At 36.5% G+C, this 15646-nt stretch overlaps 1 protein-coding gene across 1 annotated transcript; it reads right to left on the reverse strand.

Annotated features, from left to right (window-relative positions):
• Nucleotides 1–2260: 2260 nt before the first annotated feature.
• On the reverse strand, nucleotides 2261–9714 carry CLEC12B (C-type lectin domain family 12 member B). The gene is made up of 6 exons (XM_010946394.3): nucleotides 9563–9714; nucleotides 7632–7730; nucleotides 5492–5710; nucleotides 4616–4770; nucleotides 4296–4411; nucleotides 2261–2551 (listed from the first exon to the last, which is right to left on the reverse strand). Exons 1-6 carry the CDS (start codon nucleotides 9651–9653, stop codon nucleotides 2398–2400), a joined length of 834 nt encoding a protein of 277 aa, XP_010944696.1. The 5' UTR covers nucleotides 9654–9714; the 3' UTR covers nucleotides 2261–2397.
• Between the last annotated feature and the right edge of the window lie 5932 nt (nucleotides 9715–15646).

Consider the following 15646-nt stretch of genomic DNA (forward strand, 5'->3'; position numbering starts at 1 on the left):
TACAAGTTAAACTTATATCATGTTATATGTCAATTATATCTCAATAAAGCTAGAAAACAATAAATAATAACAAAGGAAAAAAAAAAAAGAAAGAGCCATCCAATTTGAAAATAATTCCAGCACTGCTGGACGTATTTGCTCAGGAAATTGGTATTGAGATTATCCATCCAAACACAGCTGAATACCTGGGCTGAGTTAATAAGAATCACCTGTGGAGTTTGTGGCACTAACAGATTCCCCAGTCATTCTGAGCCAGTAGATCAGAGACATGGCCCAGGAATTTGTATTTTTAAGGAGACTATCCATGTAACTCTTATGTGAAGGCAGTTTTGGAAACCATATAAATAATCAATGAAGAAAGAAAGGTTATCTAAGATACATACAAAACTTGACTTTTCCCCAGGAATTTTGACAGGATGTGTGTGTATGTATAACATCTCCCAGGAATTTTGACCAGAGAGAGATTGAAATTCATGGGATACACCATGTCTCATAAGCCAAGTCATCACAAAGTAAGGAGGGATGAATTACTCTGATGTAAGAGGTTGATACGTCCTCAAGAAGACCTTCGGATTTACACACCCACTGGAGGGGCTGCCAGGGAAAACACGGCAACGGCAGGGCGGCAGGGAGAGGTCTACAAACACCAGGATCTGATCAAACTCCAGAGCCACTCCAAATAGGTCAAATAGAAATAGTTTTTTTTTTTTTTTTTTTTTTTTTGTGACTGTGAAAATGAGTGTCCATGAGATAAGAATTAAAGGATACAAGATTCCAGGAAAAAACCCTGTAACTTCTTTTAGGGAACAAAATAACTAACAAAGATATTTTATTATTAATAGCGGATATTTCTATGCTTAGAAATAGAGAGGAAAAAAGAAGAAATTATATTTCCCATGGGAATAAAGAAAAAACCCAATGTGTAGGAGTCAGCTGCAGAGTTCTTGACCTTCAATAAATAGTTTTATCTTTGTGAGAATGACAATGACAGTAAGCTACTAAAGAAAAATGAAAACTACAGTTGCTTTTTAAATTCACGTTTATGTAACTTGTATTTCAGTCCTGTATAAGAATCAGTCAAGCCGGTTCGTTTGGACTATGATAAAATAGTTGTCTACATTTAAAAATCTGTGCTTAAATATATCATTCATAATTCTTTTTAAATTTTCACTTCAGACTTTACTTTCTTTGTTCTAGACTTTCTGTTGGTACATATATAAAATGTTGATTAGCCCACGATTTTAAACCTTTCAAGAGTAACAGGCTACTAGATATATGTATAAAGATGTTCCTTCAAAGAAATATCGAAGTATTCTGAAATGCACCTAGCTTTGAACTTAGATCATATCAGTTTTTCCAGTAAATTCTCGATCTCTAGTCTAGCCAAATCAGTGTCACAAGTTAGTTTACCATCCCCTTTACCTTATACATAGCTGTAAAATTGTATGAGGAGACAATGAAAACCATATCTTTAACCAATATTCTCAAATTAACAATTTCATTTCCGAAGAACTCTTGAACTCTGTGATGTTCAGCATCTAACATGCAGGGACACTGACAAACTACGTTAAAGAAAAGTTCTAAAAAACTAAAACATCATGGTTCTAATATTATAATGTCAGAGCAATTTATTAGGACTTGTCTGAAGGACATAAAATCCCAGTTATTAGGGAATAACTAATACTAATATCCAGATTAGCAAATCAATAAACCTAACATTACTAATTAAAATAAATGAGAATTTTCACACTAAATGATGTGCTATTTCACCTAGACTGCAAATTTTCTAAATTTTAAAGATTAATAAAAGATGCATTTTCATAGGGAGCTGGGGGAGGAGGAGTTCCTTTGCCCAGGCAGGCTGACACTTAGCTGGTACCCGGTGGTCCAGGTGAACCATTTGCTAAGACACTAAGACGTTTCCAAATATTTGGTACAGCGCTGCCACCCCAAGACCCCCCAGCTCTCTATATGATCCAGCAACGATCACAACAGGATCTTCTGGACCTTGTCCCATTGCTGTGGCCTGTGTTAGTTCTGGCTGTTAAGTATTGACACATCACCCTGTGCACTTGTGCATTCGTAACAATAAAGCAAGAAAAGTCGTTATTTGAGAGGAGAGGAAATTCAGTGAAACGAGTCTGAGACGGAGCAGTAAAGCCACAGAACAGCTGTTCCCGTAAGCTCTCAGTGATTTTAAGACTGAATAGCAAGCACATCAGATCAGAAGGCATCAGACGAGGAAGCAGAGAATGTTCTGTGAAGCAAGTTTATTCGCCTGAGAGTTCAAATACATAGTTACTTTTTCATCTGTTTTTTGCTCTCATGGTGTAGTTTTGGTCCTTCCTCACATAAGCTTAATCCCAAACCCCTTATTTCTTGGTGAATTTGGAGTATTTATTCATCCAAATCTCCAATCTTCACTGATGCAGCTGTCTTCTCACAAATCCAAGAAATTTCAGCGCTACAGCGGGAAATATAAATATTTCCTTTTTGAAAATAGGCACATCCTTTGGATCCATTGACCTGGGCATATTCATTAGCACTAAATCTGAAAATTAATCAATTTTAAATTAATTACGGGTGTCGCATTTGAAATTGATCATACCTCAGTGTTCTCAGTTCCCCTGACAACCAAGTATCTATATATCCGAATGTGGAGAGATTTCTGCTGCCGCCACCCATCAAAACACCTCAAGCTGGCACGTCTGAGTTTTTTATTTCAAATTAACCCTGATCCCAGATGGAAGCATTTAAGAAGAAAGTCAAAATTTGGAGTTGAGAATTTGTATTCTCTCTACTAACATGGTAGAAACTACCCAATGCAGATGATATTAAAATTACTAGAGTTTCTTTACTCTGGAACTCTATGAAGAAAAACAGAAAAAATAAAATCACACTCTGTAAAAATTTATTACATTTTACTAGGTAAAAAAATATAATTTCGTGTATATTTATACATACACAGCGGGTGAAAAAGAGAGTAAGACAGAGGTTAAGAGGAAATGAATGACCATGTTAGATGTGGTTTTAAAAGGTGAGAGATTGGAGGGGAGGAGGGTGTAGCTCAGGGGTACAGCATGTGCTTAGCATGCATGAGGTCCTGGGTTCAACCCCCAGGACCTCCATTAAAATTAAACATTGTTTTTTAAAAAGTGGGAGATGGGTGTTGAGCAGAAAAACCCATGAAAAGGCCTTGGGAAATGGATGAAGATAAAGTGTACCTATGGAGAAAAAGTATAGACATGTCATTGCTATTCAAGGAATTTGCTGAGTCCCAGCTGAAGCACAGCATGACAGAAAATGAGCCATTATAATTAAGGAAACTTTGACAACATGCATTGAAAAGTAAAACAGGAGTGAGTTGAATGGATTAATAACTTGATGGGGTATGGAGGTAGAGAAAAATCTGCTACACCAGGAAAGATGCCAGTGCTCTTAAATTTCATCTAATATAAAAATACCATGCATTATATTAAATTATGACTATAATTGTATTTTCTTAATATATTTGTGATGAGGGGTGTTCCTGAAAATATTTGATTTTATAGTTAAAAGAACTTTGCAATGCTATGTTCCCCAATAAATATTTTTTTCATAACTTCAAATGGCTTCCAAAAATATAATTTTCCAAGTATTATGTATTCTATACGTGCTTTAAAGATTTTCACCAAAACCTTGACGTGGTGGGTTTAGCTCATTTTAATTCATGAAAACCATTTGCCATATAATCTAATTGGCAAATTCCCATCACAAAATTAATTGTTAAACTAGTCTGTTTAGACTTCCATTCTGTTAGAAAATTGCTGACAGTTATTCATTTGAATGAAAATGCTAATGTATGTTCTTATGATAAACACCACCCTTCTGAACTGTAAATGCTGGAGAGACCGGAGGGCTGGGAGGCTGGGCTCAGACCTGAAATTGCCACTATGAGCTAAGTGACCTCAGGCAAGTTATTTAATCTCCCTCTGATACCGTTTTTATCTATAAAATAGGAATATAACAGTGCTTTCATCATAGAGCTGATATTTATAAAGTACTTTGAAAATAGTAAGTGTTACTTGTGCTTGTTAAATAAAGAAATTTAAACTAATAGATGGTGTTCCGTGTCTTGCCATGAGTTTATCCCACACTGCAAAGCCCTTCCAGGTAATCTTCCTTTCCATATCTTTTATTTGTAGGTTGTAGTCTTTTTTGTATCTAGACTTATAATTAAATGAATATTTACTTTCTGAGCCTTCCATTTCCCAGTATCCTTAGCTTGTTTATTTCCCCAATAGTTAGAGACTTACAAGGATGGAGCGGGGACAGAGCCGTCCTCCCAGAGCCAACGGCTGCCAGATGGATCCCATGACAATCCCAACCAGAAGAAAGGAAACTTAGGTATTGGCTGTGACTTCAGAAAATCCTGAGAGAGAAAACAGGAAAAAATGTAACATGAGAGCTACATTCCAGTTTGCAGGAGTAAGAGAGATGGGAACCCTCATCAAATTCCTGTATTCATTCTTACTCAGAATGTACTGAATTCCTGCTATGTGAATCAGAAGTTCCACTTATTTGCTGTGCATCGTATGGGTAATTTCTATAACCAGGGCAGGACAGTCAACCAGACCTTTTCCTCCAAGCTGTCTATCTTCACCAACGTGGCGTTCTTGTCCACGCAGTTTTTTCTGCTGTTGGGCCAGGTTTTCTCCTCATTTGTTGCAAAATAATAGCAGCTGCTTTGGTACCACTGCCACGTCTTAGGACAAGGATTACATTTATGGTCTGAAAGAGAAATGCACCCAATAGCACAAACTGAACCACTCTGGAGCGTCCGGGGACTGGAAAGCAAATCATTTAATTGTACGATAGAACCTCAAAGCCACCACCCTGGAAACATATTGCTTTGGGAGCCTCTGAAAACAGAGTCACCCCGATGACACTTTAGGACAATGGTGACTGGAACTCCCTTTCCAAGGCTCAGTTTTCTGGCCTCAGAATTACTAGCTACACTTTTAACTTCTTATAACAACAGGATCACCTAAAAATAATTCATAAAGTGAGGGGCGGAAGTATCCAGGCTGGTATCACCCCAAGACGTGTCCCAAATTTGCCTCTGTGTTCTCAAAAATGTGAAAGGATTTCGTATCTTCCCTTGTCTTCTGTAAGTTCAGCACAGCATCGTTAGAAGTCATTGGTACAAATTTTGAAATCTGCACCTCTCGGGGACGGATGGAAATGTTAGCTACCTTGATTGTGGTGGTGGTTTCTTTGGTGTGTCTATCAAAATTCATCAAATTGTATGTCTGAAATATGTGTAGTTTACTGTACAGGAACCATGCCACAATAAAGGTGTTATAAATAATTAATTAATTAATTAATTAATTAATTTTTTAAAAAGTCATTGGTAACACAGTCTTCCACACTCCAAGGTGGTGCACGTACGTAATCAGCCTAAAGACCGGAGCAACAGGTTTGATCTGATTGGTCAGCAGGTCCTGATTACCTGAAGTGTGAGTGATTAGCTCTTGGCAGAGTTTGATGGCCATTTGTCCCTGCCTCTTCAACAGGCTGGAGATCTGTGATTGGAGAGATGCTTCCTCCGTGGGGAAGCTCCTGTGGTTGCTCAGCTGCTGGGATAAGTTATCCTGCTGTTCGTGGATGACCTTCTGAAGCTGACTCAGTTTCTCTGAATCTGCGTTAGATTCATCTGATGTCTGCAAAACTCCAAGACATAACAGGAAACAAACTCACATCTCAGAAAATACTGCTTAGAATTTTTAAGGTTTACTAGTAGCTCCTAATAATCCCGCTATCATGGAGGAAACGCACTTAATCTTCTATTTCAAATTGTTTAGTACTCATCTTTATTATTGTATTTATATTTTAATTACAATTGTACTTGTGTTAAAATAATGAATTAATAATTATTTATCAGTGAAAGTTTCACATAAGGCAATGCCAGTCATTTTTCCTTTCATATTGGTGGAGTTTTTCTTTTCTTTTTGGAGTTCATTAATGTAATTATTGCTTTTTATTTTTGTTTTTTTAATGGAGGCACTCAGGCTTGAACCCAGGACCTCGTGCATGCTAAGCATGTGCTCTACCACTGAGCTATTTCCCTCCCCCTGTAATTGTTTTAATAGGAACAGAATTCTTTGGGGCAATGAGTATCTCAAAGTATGGTCTGCAAATTACCTGCATCAGAATTACCTCGGGTATTAAAAAAAAAAAGCAAATTTTAATGCCCTACTAGACCATTTCTGGTCCTGAATTAATAAAATCCACATTTTTTAATAAGTACTTCAAGTGATTCACCAGTACAATAAATTTAATAACCACTGCACTAAAAGTACTGCACTTTAGGAAAAAAAGTGTTCACCCTTCTATGGTGAGCCAATGAATATACATTATTATATCTTCATTCACTCTTTTAAATATACATCACTGTAGAAAATCAATTACTGATCCTCATAGTGATTGGCTAGTGCATATCTGTTATTACTGCTAGAAGATCATATTTCTTTTCAAAAGAGTAAGTTGCATCATTAGCCTCTTTGGGTCCAAATTAAGTATGTATAAATCCTAATTATCTGGGAGTTTGGAATTAGCAGATACAATCTACAATATACAGAATAGGTAAACAACAGGGTCCTACTGTAGAGCACAGGGAGCTATATTCAATAGCCTGTAATAACCTAGAATGAAAAAGAATATCTATGTATAACTGAACCAATATGCTGTCCACCAGAGAATAATATAACATTGTAACTCAACTATGCTTCAATTTAGAAAATCCTAACTGTCCATGAGTTCTTAAATATATTTTAAAAAATGAAATTTAGCAGAGGAGGTGTTAATGTCACTCAGCAAATAGACTTTCTTGACTCAAGTTCCCTGAAAGTGTATGTTGTACCAACTCGCTATTCTGTACTTCAAATACTTACCAGCAACCTAAAAAGTGTGTATTCTCAGGATTTTTTCTGCCTACTGTTAGTCTCAGACTCCCTGTCCTATCCGCCTCTGACTGCCCAATGATGGGTCAGAATCCAGAGAATATATGTATATTTTTTGACTATGGTGCTTGGGAGTGGACTTACATTATCATATGGAGGTGGTTCAGCTTTCTATTTACTGAGTGAGGTGGGATCAGGCAACTCTACCTCTTTGTTTGTATCTCTTTTTCCTTCACAGCAGTCAAGCTGAAGCTGCTGCTTAGAAGTTTTCTCTACGCTAGAAAGGTCTTGGGTGAGCAGATTAGCCAGTCTAGGACCAAGTCTTAGAGGTAAATGCAATGGCACGCCCTTCTTTGAAGCCACCTCCCTCAACTCCTTGTTTCTCAGCATCAGGATAATAAGTGGATGTGTGTCTAGGCAGAAAGGAGTCCCTTGATTCCAACTGATAACTAGAAAAATAAAAGTTGTCTTCATAGTCCAGTCTAGTTTGTCAAGAGAAAACCAAGTATTTAGGGCAAAATCCTCAAAATGATAAAGTATGTCCCTTCCAGGTTTACCTTGGAGACATGGGGGATGAGAGATGTAAGAGGTGGCAGAAGGTACTGAGAATTCAGGAGGCCAGCACCTATCATATAGTTTACAAATATGCTTCCTGGCCTCCCGTCTTGGGTTTGATGCCAGCACACTTACACATGATCCCCAAGGTCACCAACCCAATCAACAGCATCAGACAAAGCGCTAGCAGACCCAGGGCAGCCTGACGCCATATGGGGGATGGAGCTGGATACCCTGAAAAAAAGCCAGCAGGAGGATTAGCAAACAGAAATGCCTTCTGGTTGTCACACTTTGCGTTGTTTATTTTCCTAGTTAGCAAGCTTCCCGATACTAAAATTCGTCTCTTGCTTCTTCAGTTCTCCTACCTAGAAAATACTAAAAATAGTGCACAGTAAGGGCCCCACCATAGAGTTCCTCCATTTATTTTCTCCACCATTCTCCAGTCTTTGAAGAGCAAGAATCTCATAATTTGGGGGGTTTTGCTTTGCATCACCACACACCTTTCTTCTTCAAGATTCCTGAATTCATGAATGAGATGCTGTGGAACTTCTCCTCTGGATGATCCTGACTATGGCAGAGACACCACGTTGTTGACATTACAAACCTCCACAAGGCAGGTGTTTTGTGAATTCTGCTTTTATCTATCATGTATTTTATTTTTTCATCTCATGGATGAGGAATTAATACTGAATGAAAGAATGAATGAATGTGCAATCTAATCTACAAAGAGCAGAATAGAGTGAAAAGCCAGAGGATAATTCTTCAAAATTTAGCAATTTTTATATATTTATTCATTTATATATATTTTATCTATATATATAAATTATATATTATATATAGAGAGAGATATGTATTTATTTACATATATATATATAATGCTTTTCATATTTACCTCTCTTTCCTATTCCTTAATTCTGGATCTAGTGGCATTTAGCCCAGTGTTTCAGAGAGATGGGAATACCATCTCCAGGTGCCCTGCCCTATGTACCACAGTCACAACTCCTTTTTTCTCAAGGATTAGACTTTTTAAAACAAAACAAAACAAAAATGTACCATCACATGCAAAGTCTATTTCTGTTTTCTTTTTGTATTTTAGCCCCCTAAACCACATACACACATGTGCTTTTAATAAAGATTTATTTTAACAAAATAAATCTATCTAATAAAAATAAATCTAAAGAGAAGAGGGACGTTTTAGGTGATCCAGGACAACAGCCTACAGTGTCAACAGGTCCTTGAAGGCAAGGGGTGTAGTCTAATGTATTAAGCTGGATTCCCGACCACAGAGACAGCTATTTCTTCTAATTTGGTACAAAGGAATGAGTGAAAGATGAGGACTGAGCCTGGACTCCACCACGCAACAATTGTATGAACTTGGTTAAATCAGTTAATGCCTTTCAGCCTCAGTTTTCTCATTAATACATTGGAGAAAGGACTAATATTATTTCATTTACTTCACAGTTATATTTTGATAAAGATATAATATAAAATACTACACAGACACTTTGTTATTATTGCTTCAGCATGACTAATTATACTGAGAACTTAACCTTGCCTTAAAAAAAGTTTCCAAATACTTATAAGACAGAAACTACACCTGTCGATTTCTGACTCACTCATCCTCCAATTTTTCTCTTCAGTTATTTATAGCTTCCAAAAAAAAAAAAGGTCCCTCCACCTTCTCTGTTTTAGGAGACTCCCAACTGGCTTCCAAAAGAATATTTCCTTGCCTTCTCTCAAAAGGTATAAATATCAAGGACTACATTTATAAGAAGAACTCTTAGTCTCCAAACTCAATCTCTGATTGAAGGATATTCAGTCAAAATAATGCACTGTAACACAAAAAGCTTCATGAGACATAGCAGTTATCACGTCATTTTAAAAGGTCCTAGAAATCACATACTTTCTCCTCAAGTACGGGGAACGCACTTCACTGAAAGATCCCCCAACTTGGTCTCCATTTTGGAGAGTCCACACCACACCTCTCTTTAGCATCGGTCTCAAAGCCAGCACTTCAGGGCATCTAACACCTGTCCATTCTCCAAGGTCACATCTTGCTTTCCTACCTCTTTTCCTTAGGTTGTTTCCATCCCAATTATTTCCTGCTGCAACAGAATCCTGAAAGCTGAGTGTCGCGTAGGTCACTTCTTCGGACATGGCAGAAGAACGCTCTACTATAAATTTACCTAATTAATGTTTCAATATCTTCAGGCCCGGGAACAGGCTGTTCTTTTCAAGGCTGGGAGCTTTTCTATCAGCACCAAACTGACCCCAGACACATCCCACGGCCCCTCTGTAAGAACAGAATGGTGATCTGTTTTTCTGCAGAGAAAGTGAGAGATGTTAACTCTTCCCCTTAGAAATGGGGAGTTTGAGAATTGCAAATATTAACTACTATATATAAAATAGACCAAAAAAACAAATTTCTTTATATCACAGGGAAATATATTCAATGTCTTGTAGTAATCAATAGTGAAAAAGAATATGAAAATGAATATTTGTATGTTTATGTATGACTGAAGCATTATGCTGTACAACAGAAATTGACAAACTGTAACTGACTATACTTCAATAAAAAAAAAAATTTTTTTAGGTAAATTGTTAAGAACCTGTGGTGGGCAGAATAACAGTCCTTCAGAGATGTCCATGTCCTAATTCCTGGACCTATAATTATGGTAGTTTATGTGGCAAAAGGGACTTTGCAAATGTGATTAAGATTACAGATTTTTGAGATGAGGAAATTATCCTGCATCATCTGGGTGGGCCCAAGTTAATCACAGGAAAGTGGAGACTCTTTCTTCGATGTGATCAGAGACAGATGTGATGACAAAGAGAAGTCATAGAGATACAGCCTTGCAGGGGGAAGATGGAGAAGGGGTGCCGGGGCCAGGGCATAAACGCTGAAAGATGAAAAGTAGAAGAAACAGATTCTCCCACAGGGCATTCTAAAAGGGCCACAGCTACGCCTTAATTTTACCCTAGTGAGATCCATGTCAGACTTCTAACCTTACAGAGCTGGGAGACAATAAATGAGTGCTGTTTAAGCTGCTATTTTTGTGTAATTGGGCAATGCAGCAAATCCGGAACTCACAAAATATTTAGGGGCTCTCCGTGAGGAAATGGACTAAGGAATCATTTGTAAAGGTTTCCTTTGGGGTAAGGAGGAGATGAGGTAACTGCACTCAGGAAGAGAACGTGGTGTGGGCTCTTGTTTTCAGGTGGTTGGGGGAATGATTCAAAACCTCCCAAAGTCCATCTCTGTGTGAAGATTATCTTAGTCAAATGTCCTCAGAATGAATTGCAACCACTTCACGGGTGGGGACGAATTTCCAATGGACTGCAGAAATGCAACATAATAATAATTCTTCAGTAACATTTTTGCGTAATCTCTAAATACATAAATGTACATATATTTTTTGTTAGTGTTTTTTTCCCCCAAAACTGATCATGTGCTCAGTCCAAAAAAAAAAAAAAATGTGTGGAAGCTCTGGAGTCATAATCAGCTAAACTCCACTGCCAAACGTGCAGAAATGAGTAATAAATTTATGTTTATGTTTCTATTCTAGGTAAATTGGATAAAGGCAGAAATCTTTGGTATGAGCAAAAGTTAAATCAAATAGGTGATTACAAAAAATGAGAACTGAAGGATTTTTTTCTGTCTTTGTTCTCGTCTTTCACTTTTACCAAATTTTGCAGATTATGTTTTCATTTTCACTTGCCTGACTCTTTCACATACCTTAAAGTTCCCTAAAAAAGTATTGAATGTCTTACTATCTTATATGAAATAATGCTCAGGTAAAATAATGATGAAGAATCTCATTAGGTTTCTAATTATTTCTGTAAGAAAGAAGACTGACCGTACTTCCTACACACTGTCTTTATTATGACCCTAAAATGCTATTATTATCTGTAATTAGTTGATAATTTTATTTAGAAATTGTTGTCTGTACTACTCCTTCTTAAAAATTTCCAGCATCTCTGTAGCTCAATTTATCAGATTACACTATCAAATAACACACCTTGTTGCAATCATCAACCAAATTCCAGGACATTTCTCCTCATTTCTTTACCATTTTTTCAACTGTCTTAAATCTCTTTGTTCACCTCCTTTCCCATCATGATTATCAGTGATTTCAGTATTCGTGTAGATGATAGTTGCAATACCCTGGGCTCTCAGGTGCTGGATTTACCTCCAATAACCTTGACCTCACCCTCAAATCAACCACCCACTACGGTGATCATGCATTAAAGCTATGCTGTCCATTATTGTAATTGCTAGCCAATGTGACGATTTAAACTTACATGAATTTAAATTAAAAATTAATTTTCTCAGTCACACTAGTCATACTTCAAGTGCTTGATAACCCACAGGTGGCTGGCTATTGGCTATGGACCTGGACAGCACAAATACATAACATTTCCATTATCACAGAAAATTCTACTGTATGGTGCTCACTAGAGTCTGGACAATTTCATTACCAGTATGAGCATCTCCTCGACTATCTCAGCTTTAGATTTCTACTCTCTAACCTCCAACCTTTTTCTTCCCAGTCCAGATTCTACTTTGATGCTCACTGGGATATCAAATTCAGTGACCATGGCACTGTTCATTGTCATAAATCCCTCATGTCTCATTTCCTATTTTACCTGGCTTAGACCATTTCTCGGGGTTAATTATAATAATAGCTTCTGTACATTCAGCTACAAATCCAATGCTTATTCCTTCATTCATCATACGTATCTGAAAAATGCAGCCTGTTAAATAAACTCTACCTGCTCTATAACTGCATACAAGTAGTTGAATGTGACCTTATTAACTGGCCTTATTTTACATTTTTGAATGATAACTTGCCAGCACTCTTACTAACCAATCTATTCTGTGAATCCACTAATTTCCAATTTCTTTTCCTTTTTCAAGTCTCAAATTTCTTCTCTCTTTCTTCAAATTCAATTAATAATCTAGCTTCTTATCTTGAGAAAATTTCCTCTGCTCCACTGACTAAATATACAAAAAAAAAAACATTTTACATCTATATGTAAAGTAATATAATTTTCAACCATTTTCTACATACTCAAAAAAAAAAAACCCCACAACAATGTAAACTGACTAAACTTCAATAATAAAAAAGAAAATAATTCTATATACTCTTACCTATGGTTAGTCTCCATCTAACATTAGAATCCATTCCATCTACTTATTCAAACATTCTTAACTTCTAAATTTCTCTCTTTTTATCTCTAAAATCCTCATTTTTTTTTATCTCTAATGGTTCACTTACCTTAACCCACAAACATGATGTAATATCTTCATTAAAAAATAAGCACAAAATTTTTGTTTACTGCTCCCCCCACAACTCCCCCCCCAACACACCCTATTACTCCATTTCTTTAATTCTCTTAGCAGCAAAGGTGTTCAAAGGTTGTCTGTACCTACTGGCTCTTCCTACTTTTTTTTTAAATTTGAGGTATAATCAGTTGCAATGTGTCAATTTCTTCCTGCATTTCCTGAGCCCACTTTAATCAGGCTTTTCCCCTTACTATTTCTATTCACCATTTACCTCCACATTTAATGCATCCGATGCCTATTTCTCAGGATTCATTTAACTCAACTACAAACAGCATTTGACATAACTAATTATTCCCTTTAACTTAAAATTCTTCTTCAGAATACTCTGCTCTCTAGGACACGATTATCTCGGTTTCCTTTTGCTTCACTATCTAATCTTCCATCAGATTTGCAGATCCTTCCTCGTCTGACTGCAAAATGCTGCTGAGCCCCAGAGTCCAGTCTTTGACCCTCTGTCTTCTTCTGTTTATACTCATCCCTGGATGAGTCTTCTAGATTTAGGGCTTCAAGTCACAGCCATACATAGATGGCCTCCAAAGATGCATATTCACTCCAGGATTTGATCACCAGGCTCACGTCTGAATGGAGACTTGGCGTATTGATTTAATATGTTACAGAATTTTCAGACTTAACACATCAAAAAAAAAAAAAAAATGAACAGCCCCTTTCTACTCATTTCACTGTACACTTCTCCATTTCAGTAAATGGAAACTTCATACTTATCATCAGCCCAAAACTTAGAGTCACCTTTGACTTCCCTTGCTGCTTTCTCATGAATAAAATCCATCAGAAAATACTGTTCATTGCAGAAAATAAGGGAATACAGGTATTAAACATGGAAGTATTGTTCACCTGGGATACATGAAGAGATAATGAGTTTACTTGATGGGAAGTTGTAGTCTCACTCCGTTTTCTTCAGTGACTATTCCATTTCCACATTCTATGCCTGTTTCAGAGCACACTTTTAAAGGGGTCTGTATTGGATACTATTCAAACAATGGGCAGCACAGGAATAAATTTAAAGTTATTTACAATAAGGAGTGGAAAAAAAATAAAAATTAAATCCAGGGGTATCAAAGACCTAACGAAAAGATAAAAGCAGAAGGAAGAATATGGCCACAAGGAGGAGCCATAGGATGAGTGTAAGAAAATTTATTTTGAAATGTATATTCATCCTATCAGGATAATAAAATATCCAGATTAAAATAAAGGGTTATGGAGAAAGACTGATTGATTCAAATCCTGAATCAACATTCTCTTGTCTAGCAACTTTTGACAAGCCACTTAACTTCTGTGCCTTATTTTTCTTGTTAGTTAAATTGGCATAAGTATAACACCTAACACAAAGGCAATTAATATAAGTATATAGAAACAATAATAAATGGTATCACTATTATTATATCAGAATTAAGCTTAAGTTATTCTGGATGCTCTTAAAAGTGGGAACTTCTGCAAAGCAAAGGAAACCATCAATAAAATGACAACTTTTTGAATGCGAGAAAATATTTGCAAAATATTTATGATGGATAAGGGGTTAATAGCCAAAATATGTAAACAACTCATACAACTGAATATAAAAAAAAAAAAAAGCCCCAAACCCTGATTTTTAAAAAGGCAGAAGACTTGAATAGACATTTTCCAAACAAGATACACTGATGGCTAACAGGCACGTGGAAAGATGCTCAACATCACTACTCACTACTCAGAGAAATGCACATCAAAACCACGATGATATATCACCTCACACTTTCCAGAACGGCTATCATCAAAAAAAAAAAAAAAAAAAAAACGCAAATAACAAATGTTGACGAGGATATGGAGAAAGGGGAGCACTTGTACACTGGTGGTGTAAATTGGTGCAGCCACTAGGGAAAACAATATGGAGATTCCTCAAAAAATTAAAAATAGAACTACCACACCATCCAACATTTCCAGCCCTGGATCTATATCTGAAGAAAACAAAAACATTAATTCATCCTCCAGCCATCATTGTATACTGATCAGTCTTATCCATAGCACTTTACATTCCACTAGTTCTCTTTGGTTTGCATTGATTCCTTGCCATTGTGAGCATAGCGTGTTTTACTGGTTCTTCAGCTCTATGCATAGATAATGGAGTCTGGACAATACCTAAATTTGAAAGACATCATTGTTCAGTGGAAGGAACTTGGAAACTAGGTAGACAGTGATGCTTCTTACAAAAAATATGATCACCATATGATTCAACAATCCCCCTCTTGGGCATATATCTCGAGGAATCTCTAATTTGAAATGATACATGCACCCCAGTGTTTATTGCAGTGCTTTGGAAGCAACCTAAATGTCTATTGCAGATGACTGGATAAAGAACTTTGGTGTGTATATATATATATATATATATACACACACACATACACACACACACACACACATACACATATACATATACATACAATGGAATACTACTCAGCCATAAAAAAGAATAAAATAATGCCATTTGCAACAGCACAGATGGACCTGGAGATCGTCATTCTAAGTGAAGTAAGCCAGAAAGAGAAAGAAAAATACCATATGATATCACTTATATGCTGAATGTAAAAAAAAAAAGGCACAAAAGTCCTAGTGTCTAGCATGGGGAATTAAATTCAATAACTTGCAATAGCCTATAATGAAAAAGAATATGAAAAGGAACATATATATATATACATATATATATGTATATATCTATATATAAAAAACTGAATCACTGGGCTGTACACCAGAAACTAACACAACATTGTAAATCAACTATATGTCAATTAAAAAAAATAAGAAACAGAAAACA

This window comes from Camelus bactrianus, chromosome 34, assembly GCF_048773025.1.
Source record: "Camelus bactrianus isolate YW-2024 breed Bactrian camel chromosome 34, ASM4877302v1, whole genome shotgun sequence".
In the NCBI taxonomy this organism is placed as follows: Eukaryota; Metazoa; Chordata; class Mammalia; order Artiodactyla; family Camelidae; genus Camelus; species Camelus bactrianus.

Excerpts from the sequence above, each read along its gene's own strand:
- CLEC12B (XM_010946394.3), bottom strand. The coding sequence starts at position 9,653 with ATGTCCGAAGAAGTGACCTACGCGACACTCAGCTTTCAGGATTCTGTT. Across the intron at positions 7,731-9,562 it reads AAACAACCTAAGGAAAAGAG|GGTATCCAGCTCCATCCCCC; the intron begins GTAGGAAAGCAA and ends GCTTTTTTTCAG. Across the intron at positions 2,552-4,295 it reads TCTGTCCCCGCTCCATCCTT|ATTTAGTGCTAATGAATATG; the intron begins GTAAGTCTCTAA and ends ATTAATTTTCAG.